General features: G+C 60.7%; 2 protein-coding genes and 1 pseudogene across 6 annotated transcripts; 2 read left to right on the forward strand and 1 right to left on the reverse strand.

Moving 5' to 3' along the window:
- The first annotated feature begins 267 nt into the window (after positions 1–267).
- Positions 268–4,734, forward strand: LOC309809335 (obscurin-like protein 1; annotated as a pseudogene). The gene is made up of 8 exons: positions 268–283; positions 417–683; positions 1,536–1,648; positions 2,190–2,385; positions 2,516–2,677; positions 2,982–3,086; positions 3,393–3,662; positions 4,375–4,734. The product of its transcript is annotated as an obscurin-like protein 1 (transcript).
- A 153-nt stretch (positions 4,735–4,887) lies between these two features.
- TMEM198 (transmembrane protein 198) lies at positions 4,888–12,197 on the reverse strand. 4 transcript variants are annotated; one of them, XM_082629764.1, is made up of 6 exons: positions 12,178–12,197; positions 10,656–10,875; positions 10,151–10,355; positions 7,138–7,713; positions 5,883–6,085; positions 4,888–5,529 (listed from the first exon to the last, which is right to left on the reverse strand). In XM_082629764.1, exons 3-6 carry the CDS (start codon positions 10,314–10,316, stop codon positions 5,392–5,394), a joined length of 1,083 nt encoding a protein of 360 aa, XP_082485890.1. In that variant the 5' UTR covers positions 10,317–10,355; positions 10,656–10,875; positions 12,178–12,197; the 3' UTR covers positions 4,888–5,391. The 4 variants fall into 4 exon arrangements, with proteins under 4 accessions (XP_082485890.1, XP_082485889.1, XP_082485888.1 ...); XM_082629763.1 differs by lacking the exon at positions 12,178–12,197 and adding an exon at positions 11,010–11,140; XM_082629762.1 differs by lacking the exon at positions 12,178–12,197 and adding an exon at positions 10,994–11,028.
- CHPF (chondroitin polymerizing factor) lies at positions 11,235–16,157 on the forward strand. Its single transcript, XM_082629760.1, has 4 exons — positions 11,235–11,796; positions 12,860–13,433; positions 13,941–14,120; positions 14,453–16,157. Exons 1-4 carry the CDS (start codon positions 11,483–11,485, stop codon positions 15,710–15,712), a joined length of 2,328 nt encoding a protein of 775 aa, XP_082485886.1. The 5' UTR covers positions 11,235–11,482; the 3' UTR covers positions 15,713–16,157.
- The last annotated feature ends 1,123 nt before the right edge of the window (positions 16,158–17,280 follow it).

Below are 17,280 nucleotides of genomic sequence, written 5' to 3' on the forward strand. Positions count from 1 at the left end.
GGAAACTGAGGCCCAGAGAGGTCAAGCAATTTGCCAAAGGTTACACAGCACACAAACTAGGTGGCAGGGTCCAGTCCTGGTGTGTCTGACTTCAAATTCTGTGCTTCGTCCAGTGTCACAGCACCCCTCACCCAAACTCCTCACCCCCTAACCACACATCACCCCCTTCATGTATCCCCTCTCCTAACCCTAGTAAGCCCCTCTCTCCACCCAAGTCTGAATGGTTCTGCTCCCTTCTCCCTGCGCCCTGGTTCTGAACTTTGTTCTATGGGGCCTTACGGGGGTGGGTGTAAGGGGTGGTGCAGGCAGAGCCAAGGTGTGTGTGTGGCGGGCGGGGGGGCGGGGGGTGGGGACCCGAAAGCCCCACCCAGATTTGGAGCCCTCATCCTCCCTCTTCCCCCATCTCCTCCCACTAGCAAGGCAGCTAAGGGTGCTGCGGCCTCTGGAGGATGTGACCGTCATCGAGGGGGGCAGCGCCACCTTCCAGCTGGAGCTGTCCCAGGAGGATGTGACCGGGGAGTGGGCCCGGGGTGGAGTCCGGCTGCAGCCAGGGACCACGTGCCATATTCACGCAGAGGGCCGTGCTCACTGCCTGGTACTCGGTGGCCTGGGCCTGGCCGACTCGGGCTGCATCTCCTTCACTGCGGATGCCCTGCGCTGTGCAGCCAGACTCACTGTGAGAGGTGCGGCCTCTGGAACCGCTGCCTGCCTGCTGACTGCTCTGGGTGTGATTCTACCGATCCCACTACCTGTGTGGCCCCCACTGACCCTGTCCCCGTGTGGCCCTCACTGACCTCCCTGCCAGAGTTTCACTCCCCTGATCCTTTGGCCATGTGTGGCCCCAGTGAGTGCCCTGCCTGAGTGTGTCTCCACCAACCCCCCGTCCCAATGGACCACTGACTGTGTGAGGTGCTTGTGCCGGTGTGGTGTCTGTCTGCCTGACCATGGCCCTGCTGGCCGCTCTGAGTGTGAGCCCACTGACCACGCCTGCCTGCTGCAGCCCCTTCTGCCTGTCTGAGTGTGCCCCTCTCACCACCCAAGTCCCAGCAATCCACTGACTATGCCAAAGGGTGACTCCACTGGCAACTCTGCTACAGTGTCCCCCACTTTTGCTTGCAGCCCTGGTGTGTTCCCCACCGACCACAACTGCTCTAGGGTCCCCCCATTGCTCCTGTGAACCCGTGGTGTCCCCCACTGGGCAGTATCTCCTGTCCATTCCAGCCAGTGTGGCCCCCACTGACCACGCTTGCCTATGGGTAACTCCACTGGCATCTCTGCTCCAGTTTCCCCTATGCCCCTCTAGCCCCAGCATGTACCCCCCACTGACCATCTTAAATGTGACCGACCCCCAGCAGGCCATTCCTACCCTGTTGACCCCTCTGATATCGCTGTGTCCCCCACTGACCAGCATCCCTTTTGGACCACTTTGTCCCAGCATGCCCCCCACTCACTGGTGGCCTCTGTTGATCACCTTGTCTAAATGTGCCCACCAGTGACCCCTTGTGCCCAATGTGTCTGCCTTCTCGCACTCCCAGAGGCCCCAGTGACCATTGTGCGGGGGCCACAGGACCTAGAAGTGACCGAGGGTGACACAGCTACTTTCGAGTGTGAACTTTCCCAGGCCTTGGCTGATGTCACCTGGGAGAAGGTCAGAGCCCAGCCCCAGCCCAGCCCACCACGGCATCATAACAGCAATAACAACCCCCAACAGAAATAACTAATACTCACTGAGCCATGTGCCTGGCACTGTTGCTAAGATTTACTCTACATTTAATCGTCTAAACCTTACAGCAGCTCTGTGAGGCAGGTCTTATTAGCTCCATGTTATCTATAAGGAGACTGATGCGCCGTGGGGTGAAGTATTGCCCAGGGGCAGACGTAGAGCCCATATTTGAATCCAGGTTTCCTGATTCCAGAATCCACACGCATGGCTGGTATGAGCAGTACATGACTCTAGGCTTCCCGCGCCCGTGGCTCCCTTCTCAGCCCTAACGTCCCCAAAGGGTGACACCTTCCCAGTGAGACTCCTGGCGAGGTCCCGGAAGGCGCGGTACGGCCCTGCTCCACAGCATAAACGTGCCTCGAAAACGCTTGGCATAAACAGAGGGCGCGGCCGCCTACGAGGAGGGCAGGGGCCGTCTGTGCCCAGACGAGCTTTCACCGCGACCCTTTGCAACTCCCGCCCCCAGGACGGGCAGCCGCTCACCCCCAGCCCTCGGCTCAGACTCCAGGCCCTCGGCACCCGCCGCCTTCTCCAGCTGCGACGCTGCGGTCCCTTGGACGCCGGGACCTACAGCTGCGTGGTGGGGATGACCCGAGCCGGGCCCGTCCACCTGGTGGTGCTTGGTGGGTACCGGGCGGTGCCCGGGCGGGGCACTGCTGTGGGTGCGGGGCCTGCGGACCGGACTTGCCCCGGGGTCCTGCTCTGGGGCGTCTAAGGAGGGGGCGGGGCGGGGGCAGGGCACCGCCCCCTCCGCTCCGCTCCGCCCACCTCACGGCCCCGGCTCCGCCCCAGAGCGCAAGGTGTCTCTCCTCTCGGAGCTTCGGTCGGTGCGCGCCCGCGAAGGCGACGGAGCCACGTTCGAGTGCACCGTGTCGGAGGTCGAGACCACCGGGAGCTGGGAGCTCGGAGGCCGACCGCTGAGACCCGGAGGCCGCGTCCGCATCCGACAGGAAGGTCTGACCGACTTTCTACCCGCTCTGGCCCCTCGCTGCCCCGCCCTACCAGGATAGTCCCACCTCCAGGTCAAATGGACCCCGCGCCACGGCCCAAGGAGCAGTCCCTCGATCTCTCCCTGGCCCCCAGCTCTGAGCCCTCGGTCCCGGATCTCCCCTCTTACCCCTCGGCATCTCAATTCCGCCCCGCCCAGCGCACATTTACTGCGTCCGAACCGACCCGGGGACCTACTCAGGCCCCACCCTCATCCCCGAACCCTCCCCAGAGGCGGCTCCGGCCTCGCTAGCGCCCCCTTCACCCCCAGGGAAGAAACACATTCTGGTGCTGAGCGAGCTGCGCGCGGAGGACTCTGGTGAGGTCCGCTTCCAGGCGGGACCCGCCCAGTCCGTGGCTCAGCTGGAGGTGGAGGGTAAGCAACTGGGGCATGGACGACCTGGAGTGAACACTGTCTCCCCCTGGAACTGGCAAGCTGGCGGCTGGTCCGAGGAACCCTACCTTCCCCACCCCTTCCTCCCGCGGCTCTCCGGGGGCGGATCACAGAGAGCAGTGCATTTCCTGGGGAGCAGGAGACTTTGGGTTGAGAGTAGAGAGAAACGGGGTGGTGGCATAGAGGTCTAAGAGCAGGAGTGGAGGCCACAGAGGGAGGGAAGATGGGTCTCTCGTCCTGGGGCCCTGCGTGTCCCTATTAACCTAAACCCTCGTCCTCCACCCCCAGCATTGCCTCTCCAGATATGCCGCCGTCCCCCTCGCGAGAAGACAGTTCTGGTCGGCCGCCGGGCGGTGCTGGAGGTGACTGTGTCCCGCTCGGGGGGCCAAGTGTGCTGGTTGCGGGAGGGGGTCGCGCTGTGCCCGGGAGACAAGTACGAGCTGCGCAGTCATGGCCACACCCACAGCCTGGTCATCCATGACGTGCGACCTGAGGACCAGGGCACCTACTGCTGCCAGGCCGGCCAGGACAGCGCCCACACGCGGCTGCTGGTAGAGGGTGAGTAAAGCCGACGGGGCAGAGGTCAGAAAGGCAGGCCGGCTGGCCAGGGGTCTCCTAGGAGCTGGTGGGCTGAGACACACCTCCTGCAGGTTTTCCAAGACTTGGGACGGCAAGCTGGTTCTGAGATGTGTTGGAGGTGGGGAATGGGGAGGCGGGAGATCACAGCCAGGGCTGAGGAGAGGAGGGAGTCCCGTGTTCTCAACAGGAACCACTTGGTTCAGGGCAGCTGTTTCCACCTTTCTACACCCCTTCCTGTCAGAGCTTCTCCTTACTCCCTCCTGCCTCTGGACCATGTTCGTGTCTCCTGAATGCCCCATTTGTACCCAAGTTCCGATCCTTCCCACCTACCAGCCTCTGGTCTGTGCTCCCCCGCCTGTCCCTCACCCTCTCCTGCTCTCTGCCTAGCTGGCTCCTGCCCATCTCAGCAAGCTGCACTCCGCCTGGGCAGAGGGCTTCTTTCCTCTTCCACTTAGGAGGTGCCCCCCTCTCCACCTGATCTCCTGTGTTCCCTTCAGGTGCCTACCTTCCCCACCTCTGACTGGCCACCCTCACTTTCCTGCCCCCACAGCCCTGACAGAGGCCTAGAAAGGGTGGTTCAGAGGGTGAGGGCCCAGCTCTTCCTGTGTGGGTGCCCAGGCTCTGCCAGGGGAGAGGAGTGTGGTGCCCACTGTCTCCCCAGCCCCACTCGCAGTCATTCCTCCGCAGGTAGCTAGGAGGACCGAACCAGGCCAGGCGGGTGCCCTCGGACAGCTTGGAAGGCGCATGCCCTTACCCTGAGAAGGGGTGGGGAGGGAGGGGAACCAGAGGTGTTGGGAGACAATAAAATTGGTACAGCCCCTTTCCTGGCTCTCTGTGTGACGTGGGAGGGCAGAACTTGCCTGGATCCCCTGTGTAGTGAGTGACACAGGGGACCAAGGGCTGCAGTGCTTCCATCTTGGCCCATGGAAGTGCCAGCCACCAAAGACCACCACTCCTGGCAGAAGCCTTACAGTTTGGCACGTTTATAAAAGATGTCAAACAGGGTTGGGGTGGGGGGAGACAGAAGCATGAGGTGTCCAGGGTGGCATGACCGACACCAGACATGCACCGTGCATTTAAGCCCCTCCCCCAGCCCCCTTTCCTAACCCAGCTCAGAGCAGCACCCGCCCACCCCATTCCCTGCCACTGCCCTCAGGCTGGTGGCTTGCAGAGGACAGGGGACCAGGGTGAGGGCTGCTGCAGTTTACCCCATGGACAAGGACCAGAAGTCTTAGATGAGTCTGGCTGAGAGGTGGAGGCGATGGGGGAGGAAGGTAGACCTCCTCCACTTAGACATGCAGGAGAGTAGCCCATGGGACCCCAGGAGTGGGAGAGGAGGCAGGGCCACCCTCGGAGAAGCCCTACCAGTCAGAAATCTAAGGCAGGGGTCCCAGTGTCCTCTCCGAGCCCACCCCTCCACGCACGCACACACAGGCGACACACTCACAACCCTGAGCACACCCCAGCGGGGCTCACACTTGCGTCCCTCAGGAGCCCCTCGGGAGCTTGGGAGGAGGCTCTCCCCTCAGGCCAGGCCGAGCCTGAGATAGGTCCTCCGTTCTGGCGGCCAGGCCATCCCTCTCCAGGGTGGGGAAAGAGACAGCCAAAGGCTACAGGGCCAGGTGGGCTGAGTCATGGCCCAGCGGGCCTCCCCAAGCTGGCAGAGCTGGTGACCGATGAGTGTAGGCGGGCAGGAGCAGAAAGACTGCTATACCCGCATGGGGGGCCCAGAGCAGGCCGTCAGCGGTCCCTGGGACCCGTACTCATAGTCCACGTCTGTGGGCGAGGCCATGAAGGAGCTCAGCGAGCTCCCTGTCTGCCGGTCCCGGAAGCTCTGGATGTAGCTCTGTGGGAGAGTAAACACAGGTGTGAGAATGCCACTGCAGACCCCTGCCCTGAAAGCCACCCAGGCAGACATGTCAGCCTGCACTGTCACGAGCCTGAGACGCGTCATGGTCTGCTGTCGGCCTAGGACCTCACCACACCCAGAGTCCACAGCACTGAGACGCTACCCACTACGACACCTCATTAAAACTCACGCTCAGGACACCTCTCCCCCACCCATCAAGCTCCCAGTACAGGGGTTACGATGGGTGGACAAGCGCTAGGCCTTCTAGACAGTGACCAGCCCCTGGGGAAGGCCCAGTCCTGCTTGGACAGAGTCTACAACACTCCCTTCTCCCCACTCGGGGTGCTCACCGGGGAGAGGATGTCTCCGTTGAAGCGTTTGATGGGCACTGGCCTGCGCCGGTAAGCAGGGTCAGGGGGCCCAGGCCGTGGAGGAGCCCGGGGGCCTCTCGGGGGGGGCCTGGGGGGTCTCTTCTTGCGCCGCTTCTCCTTGCGCCCTTCCTGCTGCCGAATCCTCATCAGCTGCACGCGACGGCGCTGCCGGCTGATGACCACTGTGAAGGGGTGGGCAGAGCAGGGTCTCAGAGGCCCACATGCCTCACCTCGCCCAAGCCTCCCTGTCCCTTCTAACCTGAGGGCTCCAGGCTCCCAGATTCCCCTCATCCGAAACCTCTCCTCCTCTACTTTCCTGGTGTCCCACCTCCCAGATGGGACTTCCCACAGTTCTTTTCTTCCAAAGGTCTTTACGGAAGATTCCTAGACTCTAGGTGCCTGCTTCCCAGCTGCTACCCCTCTCCCAGTCTGGAGCCATAGGTGACTCACCTAGACCAGCCATCATCATCTCTCAACTGGACAACTAAGCTGCCTCCTCCATGGTTGCCCTTCTATGCCTGCCTTCCCTGATGCTTTCCACACTCAGCAGCCAGAATGAGCATCCCAAATGCTAAATTAGATTATATCCTCCCTCCTTTAAACCTCCAGTGGCATCTCACCACCCATCTAATGAAATCCAGAGTCCTCATCACGGCCCACGGTGCCCACACAATCGGCATCCCTCACCCACCACTCCTGCCTGACTTCCTCAACAGGCCAAGCTCATTCCCCTCGCCCTTGCTATTCCCTCTTCTCGAGCTCTTTGCATGGCTGGCCCCTAATGCTTCAGGTCTCTGCTTAAATATCACCTCTTCCAAGTGACCTTCCTTGGCCACCCTGTCTGTATTTCACATTGCTCTGCACGTCTCTTTCGTATCACTCCACACAATGGGAATTATCTTGTTAACTTGCGTGTCTAGTGTCTGTCTCCCCCACCCTGAATGCAACCCCATCAGGGCAGGGGCCTCTTCTGTTTTTTCTCTGTTGAATCCCCAGTGCCTGGAATGGGCTTGGCGCAGAGCCACTGCTCCATCTGTTGTTGTGGCAGGAATGGTGGCACTGAAGTGCCCGTCCCGGCACTGAAGCTCCCAGAGCCGGAGCCGGTCAGCTCTCTAACTCAGCTGAGGCCTTCCGCGGCTGGTGTGTACAGCTCCTTCCCCCATGCACGTCGCTCAGACCCACCCCCCTCAAGCACCCATTTCTCTCACGCCCACCCTGGCCTGTGCCTCCTCACCTTCTGTGTGGGAGTCCCGCTCTGTGGTCACCCGCCACTGCACCAGAACGCCCATCAGGCTGAGCAGGGGCCAAAGTGCCAGCAGGGCCCAGCTCCGCCAGCAGAGGGGGGGCACGGGGGCGGCCCGCAGACGCTCCACCGCGTAACGCCCCAGCAGCAGCAGCTCGGCAAAGTAGTCGGCAGCCGTGGCGATGAGCGCGGCACCCGTCACGGCGGTGGCCAGGGTGGTGAGCGGGCGGGGCCAGCGCAGCGTGAGCAGGGCGCAGAGCAGGCCGCCCCCCAGCAGCAGCCCCAGGGGGCCCCAAACAGAGCCTGGCTGGTAGTAGGGCGCGGAGCCCAGTAGGGCGGCAGCGGCGAGCAGTAGGCCGAGCAGCAGCCCTACCAGGAAGAGGCCCACGCTGCGCACCAGCATGGCCACCAGCCCGCAGAGCAGCCCGATGCCCAGCGCGATGCCTGCACTCGCCCCGGCACTCAGCTGCGTCTCCAGCACCCGTTCTCGGTAGCACAGCAGGAAGATGACCACCGAGCCAAACAGCAACCCAGTGAGGAAGAGTACTGCCTTGAAGCAGCGGTAACCTGGAAGGGAACAGTGGCTAGTGAGAGACCAAAACGAGGTCACTGGGCTGGAGGTAGGAGGTCAGAGGGGTCAAGGACAAGGAATCCCAGGGGAACCAGAGGCAGGACACTAAGATCAGAGAATTGGGGGTCATTGGGGTCCTGAGGGCGGCAGTGAAGGGACCACTGGGGTCAAGGAAGATCAGAGAAATAGGTCATCGGGAGTCACTGGGGAAACAGAGAGACAGTCATTGAGATGAGTGTTGGATTTTTGAGATAGAGATAGATCACTGGAGTCAACAGTGACTCAGTAATAGGGTCATTGGGGTCTTTGGGGTCATAGAGGTCAGAGAGAGAGGCCACTGGGGTCACAAGTGGATCAGCAGTAGAGTCACTGGGCTCCTTAGGGATTGTTCGGAGTGATGAGGTATTCGGAAGTCAGAAAGAACTTGAGAGGTGAGGTCACACGGGTTCAGAAAGATGAGGTCTTTCCCGGTCAGGGGAATTGACAGATGTGGAATCACTGAGAGTAGGAAACGGTTTCTGAGCGAGGGTAATACTGAAGCCAGGTAACTGGAATCACTGAAATCGTGGTGGGGGCAAACAGACAGTGGGGTCATAGGGATTCCCCTGTGTTAGGAGTAATAGAGGGAGTCAGAGGGATGGAAGGTAATGAGATAGCTGGGGGGTAGTTAGGGGTCACTGGGCCTTACAAGGAGTCATAGGGGGTCAGAGAGGATTATCGGGGGAAATAGTGGTTGTGGTGTGTCAGAAAAATGGAGGTTATAGGGCCATTAGGCCCATTAAGGGTACCTGGAAGTGTGAGGGGCTTGTAGATCCTGAAAAGCTGAGAAGATGGAAGTCAGAGATGGGGGTCAAAGGGTCAGGGAGAGCCAAAGAGAAAGGTCATAACGAGGAGAGTCCGTTCTAAGAATGAGGGGAGGGCTTCCCTGGTGGCTCAGCGGTTGAGAGTCCGCCTGCTGATGCAGGGGACATGGGTTCGTGCCCCGGTCTGGGAAGATCCCACATGCCTTGGAGTGGCTAGGCCCGTGAGCCATGGTCGCTGGGCCTGCGCGTCCGGAGCCTGTGCTCCGCAACGGGAAAGGCCACAACAGTGAGAGGCCTGCGTACCGCAAAAAAAAAAAAAAAAAAGTAAGAATGAGGGGAAGCATTGGAGTCCAGGAGGTTCTGGGGTTGGAAAGAGGAGTAGGGCGTGCACAAGGGCTCAAAGAGTCCAAGAGCCCGAGAATGGGAGCCTCCAAGAAGGGTAGGGTGTCAGGGAAGCCCAGGAGAGGGAATGGCAGGCTGCACTGAGCAACTGTAGAGGGAGTGGGTAGGAATAGTGGAGGGGGCGAGGTGACACAGACTCCTTGGAGACCCAGAATGTGTCCTGAACCCTTAGAGGGGCTCTTCCCCCTGCCCACTCTGCAGTTGTTTGGTCCAGAGTCTGGGGGTGGAAGTGGAGGGACCATCTGGCTCCCATCCCTGCCTGCTATCCAGCCATTCTAGGGGGAGATGTAAAGGCTGCCGAGCACAAGTCCTGCCCCACTTCTGCTGAACCTGGAACTCAGACCTCCAAGCCTCCTTTTCACTTCATCCAGCCACCTATAATGCTCTGCCTGGAGGCGTTCCTTGGATGCCCAGCCCATAAAGCTCTCTTTCACCTGAAGTTCTGTACCTCTTGCTGTAGAGTCACTGGGCACTTACTCCACTAGACCATCTGGCACCTTGGTGCAAATTATAAAGAGTTGTGCCTTCCTCTAGGAAAAGCAGCCTTGTGCCAAGGTCTAGAGTTTGGCAAGTAGAGCATGGGCTGGATTTCAGCCCCCACTTGCCTTTCCAACTGAACTCCCTTGTGCATCCTGGACAACTATCCACAGCAGCCCCAATTACTGGAGGCTGACTTGTACACACATCTCCATGTGTGACTCTGATATGTATCATTTAGCTTCCTCTAATATGTATCACAGATGTGAATGTTCCAGAAGTCTCTTCTTCATCAGACAATATGCCCTGTGGTAAGGGACCACGTTAACTCACCCTCCTAAATGTTTTCAATGCCTACCTAGCACAGTGACCTAAACACATCTTCACCACAATAGCTATTATTTATTGAGTGCTTACTAATTCTCACAGCGCCCCCGCCCCCTGTGTGAGACAAATATCTTTGTTCCCACTGTTCAGATGAGAAAACTGAGGCTTAGAAAGTTTAATGTGCCCAAAGCATCATAATTAGTAAAGTGCAGAACCCGGTTCAAATTCAAGCATGCCTAATTCAAAACCCGGTGTTCTCTAGGATCTAGAGTCTAAATTATCTACAAACGTGTGGGATGATAAAAAGAGAAACGAAAGGTAGTTCATGGTAGTGGTAAAGTTCTAAAGAAGGTTTGGGGTGCCTCAGGAAAACAACTTGAGGAAACAGTGGGGGGCCCGAGTGAAGAATGAGATGGGGTCTCACCGAAGAAGCAGTAGACGACTCCAAACAGACAGCACATGATGCAGACGAGGGCTGGCAGTGCCTGGTACCTGCGCTCCAGGGGCTGTTCGCAGGGTGCACCCCAGAAGGCATCATCTGGCTCGGGGGGCAGCAGCTGGAACCGAAGTGTCGCCGCAGTGCCTGGCATAGTGCTGGGAACAGTAGGCAGTCACCCTCCCACGTCAGCCTGACAGAGAGGAAGTTGGGGTCAAGGAGGAGTCCTGGGTCTCCACCAGGATTAGGGTGAGAATAGGAGTGGAGAACTAGTGGACAAAGGAGTGGTGCCCACATCACACAGCTCTGGAAGCATCCCTGAAGTAAGGGACAAAAGACAAAGCGGGGGGAAGTGCCTGGCTAGAGGGAGCTGGGATGAGGAAGTTAAAAGGGGGACTGGGTTGGGGGGAGATGAGGGCAGTGTGCTGCCGGTGAGGAGGCAGCCAGGAGACTGGTCTGTGGGCGGCTATATCTGGGATTGTCCAAGATCTACCTGGGCTGGAGGCGACCTGAGCTTCTGAGCGAAGGAGGCTCTCCGGCCGGGGCTGCCGGGCGCCAGAGGCTCCAGCTGACTGGTGTCCGGTAAAAGTCCGCGGTGAGGAGAAGGGGGCTGCTGGGCCGTAGGGACCGGTCCCTGCACGGCGGCGACGCCGCTCCGCCTCCAACACCGGCTGGCACTCCAGTCCCGCGACGTCCGGGCACTTAGGCTGGGCCTGGGGAAGGGAAAGGAGCGGGAGCAGGGGCTCGGGCTGCCCCAGAGCCGCGGCCCCATGCCCTGAGCCCGCCCGCGGCCTTTGGTGCTGATGGACAGCTCCGGCCTCTGCTCCTTACGTCACTCAGGACGCACCATCCAGGCAGGGGCGGGCTGCTCCTGACGTCACACGGGACGCACCAACCACGCCGGGGGGAGGTAGGGGACTCCGCCCCCGACGTCTGCCTCTCCCGCACTGAGGAGGGGTCACTTCCGGGGGTCCTTCCCCTTTAACCTCCCCCTTCTCCTCCCTCTCCGGTAGCCGGAGCCCGAGACCCCACCCCGGGGGCGGGGCCCTCCCAGTGACACGTCGGACAGCGGCGGCCTCGGCTGAGGCTCCCGCGCCCAGCGCCGGGACCCGCGCGGTACCGAGCGGCGGCTGGAGGGCGATCGGAACGAGGCGCAGGGGATTCGGCTCGGGCCGCGGGCTCTGCTCGGCGGGGAGGGAGGGGGCCCGCCCGCTTGGCTCGGGCCCTCCGGATCCGCCCCCTCCCCGGTCCCGCCCCCTCGAAGCCTCCTCTTGCTGCTCTGGGGCTGCTCCAGGGCCGGGGGCCCGCGGTCCGGGCGCCATGCGGGCATCGCTGCTGTTGTCGGTGCTGCGGCCCGCAGGGCCCGTGGCCGTGGGCATCTCCCTGGGCTTCACTCTGAGCCTGCTCAGCGTCACCTGGGTGGAGGAGCCTTGTGGCCCAGGGCCGCCCCAACCCGGAGATTCTGAGCTGCCGCCGCGCGGCAACACCAACGCGGCGCGCCGGCCCAACTCGGTGCAGCCCGGAGCGGAGCGCGAGAGGCCCGGGGCCGGTGCAGGCGCCGGGGAGAACTGGGAGCCGCGTGTCTTGCCCTACCACCCCGCACAGCCTGGCCAGGCCGCCAAAAAGGCCGTCAGGTAGGGATCAGACTCGCCAGTCCCACCCGCTGGGAACCGGCTGGGACACACGCGCAGTGGAGGCCGCCAGGGGCTGGGTCAGGCCCCGGAAGGAAGGGTCTGACCGGCCAGGAAGTCTTTGGGCCCCGATAATTTCCGACGGCCCTGCTTCCCAGGGAGGTTTGGAACCCATCTGAGGCCTCTCTGGGCCCCATCCAGGCCCGGGCAGAACTTGCCCGCCTCTGCCCTAAACCTGCTTGACCCCATGGAGCCCCCCCAAAGGTCCTCATAGCTCCATGGCTCAGTGTTAGGTTTAGAGAAATGACTAGTATAGAGAGTGGGTGCATAGAGAGAGGGAAAGAGAAAAGAGACAACTAGGATTACCTGTAGAACTAAGATTACCTGTATCTCTTGTTCCTGGGTGGGCACCTGGGAGGGGGCGGAGGTTTGCGGGAAAAGGGTGATGTACCCATTCCATTAATGCCTCTCTGCCTATGAGTTGAAATAATTTCTCCGAAGTAACACCGAGTTCAAATTCCAGTTCTGCAACTTACCTTCTGTGTTACGGAAGGTAAGTTACTGGAACCCCTGACCCCCCCCGCCAAACACATTCACTACATCTCTATGCCGTTTATTCTGTTACATCATTTATATGGTGTATCTGTGGTATAATGGCATATTATTTAGAAATAAGTGTATACATGATGTGTGGAGCACCTATGTGCCAAGCATTTGGCTAAGTGCTTTAAAGAGATACAATCAGCCCCATTTTACAGATTAGGCTACCAAAGGCTCGAATGGGTTTAATAACTAGCTCAAGGACTCAACCACTAAGTAATGAAACAGGGAATCAGACCCCAAATATATCTCTCATATCTGCATGGATAATGCCATCTCCCAAAAGCACTATGGTAAGGGCAGTATTTCACTTAAATGCTCGTGATCCCTGGGGGAGAGTTGTTATTCTATCATAAATGAAACAGGCCCAAAGAGGACATGACCTGCCGGAGCCTGTGTGTGCTGCCCTCTACCTGCCCTGTTGTCTTTTTAGTAACCTTGTGCCATCTTCTTCCCCCACCCCCAGGACCCGCTACATCAGCACAGAGCTGGGCATCAGGCAGAGGCTGCTCGTGGCGGTGCTGACCTCACAGGCCACGTTGCCCACACTGGGCGTGGCTGTGAACCGCACGCTGGGGCACCGGCTAGAGCGTGTGGTGTTCCTGACAGGCTCGCGCGGCCGCCGGGCACCGCCGGGGATGGCCGTGGTGACGCTAGGCGAGGAGCGGCCCATCGGGCACCTGCACCTGGCACTGCGCCACCTGCTGGAGCAGCACGGCAACGACTTTGACTGGTTCTTCCTGGTGCCTGACGCCACCTACACCGAGGCGCACGGACTGGCTCGCCTAGCTGGCCACCTCAGCCTGGCAGCCGCTGCCCACCTCTACCTGGGCCGGCCCCAGGACTTCATCAGTGGGGAGCCCGCCCCAGGCCGCTACTGCCACGGTGGCTTTGGGGTGCTGCTGTCACGCACACTGCTGCAGCAGCTGCGCCCCCACCTGGAAGCCTGCCGCAACGACATCGTCAGTGCGCACCCGGATGAGTGGCTGGGCCGCTGCATCCTCGATGCCACCGGGGTGGGCTGCACTGGCGGCCACGAGGTAGGAAGATAAGCCACCCCACGGGTGCCTCCCGTCTGGGCGTGTGCACTTCCCCCTGAGCGGCAGAGGGGGTGGTTGGAGATATGGGCCTGGGTTTCCATGCAGTTCTGTCATCTTCTATCCCTGTGACCTTGGGTAAATGACTGAATCTCCTGAGCCTCGGTATCCTCATCCATACCAATGGAAGTAATTTTTTCTCAGGGTTGCTATAAGGATTAGAAAAAATAAGGGAGCCTTGCACATAGTAGGTGTTTGGCGTTGGCCATTATTATTTTATTTGAGCCCCTGGACAGCTCTGAGATAGGATGCATGCCCGTTTCACAGATGAGCTAGCAGAGGCTTGCTCAAGGTCACACAAGCTCACAACTGGTCAAGGTAGACTGAAGCCCACAGAATTCTGACCCCAAGTCCACAACAGGTCATAGGAGGGAGGGATGAGACACAAGCTATGGGGTGGGGGGGGGGCGACTGTCCCCTCATGTTTTCCACTTCCCTTCCTCTCCCGAGGGAGTCCACTATAGCTACCTGGAGCTGAGCCCTGGGGAGCCTGTGCAGGAGGGGGACCCTCGTTTCCGCAGTGCCCTGACAGCTCACCCTGTCCGTGACCCTGTGCACATGTACCAGCTGCACAAGGCTTTTGCCCGAGCTGAACTGGAACGCACATACCAGGAGATCCAGGAGTTACAGGTATGGTCTGGGCTGGAGGTGGGGGGGTGAGGGCATCCTGAGAGGTCTCAGAGATCCCAGGGAAATACAAAACTAGCACAAGAATCACAGAACAAACCTGCTTCCCAGTCCCTGTCTGCTTCTACCTTTTCTCTGGAGCCTCTCCAGAGACCCCCATTTAACTCTTAGGCTGCCTCCATCTGGGGAAAGAATACGGGGAGACCCTGGGTGGGCAGAGGTTGGCAAGGGACTGGGAACCTGTCCTGAGTGGCACCTTCTGCCTGCCCAGCCCCCCAGCTGTGTGCTGGCCCCTGTGGTCTATGCCTCGCTCATGGCCTGTTCCTCCAACCCAGTGGGAGATCCAGAACACCAGCCGTCTGGCAGCGGATGGGGAGTGGGCAGCCACCTGGCCCGTGGGCATTCCAGCGCCGTCCCGCCCGGCCTCCCGCTTTGAGGTGCTGCGCTGGGACTATTTCACAGAGCAGCATGCTTTCTCCTGCGCTGATGGCTCGCCCCGCTGCCCACTGCGTGGGGCTGACCAGGCTGATGTGGCCGACGTTCTGGGGGCAGCCCTGGAGGAGCTCAACCGCCGGTACCACCCGGCCCTGCGGCTCCAGAAGCAGCAGCTGGTTAATGGCTACCGACGCTTCGATCCTGCCCGGGGTATGGAGTACACGCTGGACTTGCAGCTGGAGGCGTTGACCCCCCAGGGTGGCCGCCGGCCCCTCACCCGCCGAGTGCAGCTGCTACGGCCACTGAGTCGCGTGGAGATCTTGCCCGTGCCCTATGTCACCGAGGCCTCGCGTCTCACCGTGTTACTGCCACTGGCTGCAGCCGAGTGTGACCTGGCCCCTGGCTTCCTGGAGGCCTTCGCCGTGGCCGCACTGGAGCCTGGCGATTCTGCGGCAACCCTGACCCTGCTGCTACTGTATGAGCCACGACAGGCCCAGCGGGCGGCCCACGCCGATGTCTTTGCCCCTGTCAAGGCCCGTGTGGCAGAGCTGGAGCGGCGTTTCCCCGGTGCCCGGGTGCCCTGGCTCAGCGTGCAGACAGCCACACCCTCACCGCTGCGCCTCATGGATCTGCTCTCCAAGAAGCACCCACTGGACACGCTGTTCCTGCTGGCCGGGCCAGACACGGTGCTCACCCCGGACTTCCTGAACCGCTGCCGCATGCATGCCATCTCTGGCTGGCAAGCCTTCTTTCCCATGCACTTCCAGGCCTTCCACCCGGCCGTGGCCCCACCCCAGGGCCCGGGACCCCCTGAATTAGGCCGAGACACAGGCCGCTTTGATCGCCAGGCGGCCAGTGAGGCCTGCTTCTACAACTCCGACTACGTGGCGGCCCGAGCGCGGCTGGCGGCGGCCTCGGAGCAGGAGGAGGAGCTGCTGGAGAGCCTGGATGTGTATGAGCTGTTCCTGCGCTTCTCCAGCCTGCACGTGCTGCGGGCGGTGGAGCCCGCGCTGCTGCAGCGCTATCGGGCCCAGACGTGCAGCGCGCGGCTTAGCGAGGACCTGTACCACCGCTGCCGCCAGAGTGCGCTCGAGAGCCTCGGCTCCCGCACCCAGCTGGCCATGCTGCTCTTCGAGCAGGAGCAGGGCAACAGCACCTGACCCCGCCCTGCGCCCCTGAACCCTGGCAAGGCGGTACCCCGTCCCGCTCTTCCCCAGCCACCCGGAGCCACCTGCCAGCCTCGCAGGACAGGGCTGGCCGCAGCCTCAGACCCCAGGGCAGCCCGCTGGCCCCCTCTCTCCGGCTTGGGGGACCCTTGGGCTTAGAGTAAGCCCTGGAAGAGGTACCCTTGGAGCCACCCCTTTCTGCCCCAAACCCGGTCTCCCTGCCCTCTTGACGCTGCTGATTCAGGCTGTGGCCTCGAGTATTTATGCAGTGCAATCTGCCTGACGCCAGCCCCACCTCCTAGGGTCCCCTGGGGGGCTGGGCTGTAGATGAGTTGTTGGAGAAGCGGGGGAGCTGAGAGAGAAGGGGCGGTGTCTCCCAACTTCTCTCCTCTGCAGTCCTGATGAAGGTCCCTGCCTTTAATAAACTGGCTGAGTGTGGCCTGGTGGGTTTTTTTTTTTTTTAATATTTATTTATTTGGCTGTACTAGGTCTTAGTTGCAGCACATGGTATCTTCATTGTGGCATGCGGGACTTTAGTCGCAGCGTGCGGGCTCTTTTAGTTGTGGCCTGTGGGATCTGGTTCCCTGAACAGGCATCGAATCCGGGCCCCCTGCATTGGGAGCACAGAGTGTTAACCACTGGACCACCAGAAGTCCCAGCTAGTGATTCCTGAGTTTTTGAAAGGCAGGCATGGGGACAGGGAGGGCTTTGCGGATGGAGGCTCCTTGTCCTGGCTGGGGCCTGTATTTCCTTTTCCCAGGGACCAAGTCATGCATATGCCCAGCCCCGCCCCAGCTCCCAGCTTAGTCACATATACACACAGAGAATTCTTTATGCCTCTTTATTCCCAACTTTGTCAGCACTTTATAAAACCAGACTGGAGGCAGAGAGGCCTGAGAAGGCCCCCTTCCCCACCCTCAAGCTCAGCCAAGTTCGGAAAGATCTGCCTCTCCCTGTGGAGGGGACTCTGGGAGTGGGGTTGGGGCAGAGGGAATTGGGAGCTGGGCCAGGCCTGCTGGACCACACACTCCCCCTGCCAAAAGGAAAGCTGGGCCTGGAGAGGGGCAGGAAGCAGGACCAGCCCAGCAGTCCTGAGTCCTGGGGCCCTGCCCTCTCCTGCTGACACTCTAGGGCTGGGACCCCGGCTGTCTCTAAATTACCGACCCTCATAGCCCCACCCACCTGCTACATCTGTATCCCCACCCCCGCCCTGTCCTCCCTAAATATATACAAATGTACAGAGGGTTCCACCCCCTCTGAGGTGGGGCCCTTTTTCCACCTCCCTTTCTCCTCCCCTCCACTGGGGCCCATGGCCTGGTCCCCAGCCCTCCTTGGGCACCAGCCTGGGGGTGGAGGGTGTGGACAAGAGGGACCCTTGTGCAAAGCAGCTGGCACTAGGGTGGGTGAGAGCAGGGACCGAGTCCCCACCCTCCCAGTGAGCACCGCCCTCTTCCCCTCAGCTTTGGGCTGCCCCCAAGCCTTCGGTCCTCAGAGTGGGAGGCTACGGTGGGGATCTGGGCTGGAGTCCCCAACTCCTGGGTCCTTTTGGACGCAGCACCATC

This window comes from Mesoplodon mirus (assembly GCF_964341445.2).
Source record: "Mesoplodon mirus genome assembly, chromosome: 8".
Classification (NCBI taxonomy): domain Eukaryota; kingdom Metazoa; phylum Chordata; class Mammalia; order Artiodactyla; family Ziphiidae; genus Mesoplodon; species Mesoplodon mirus.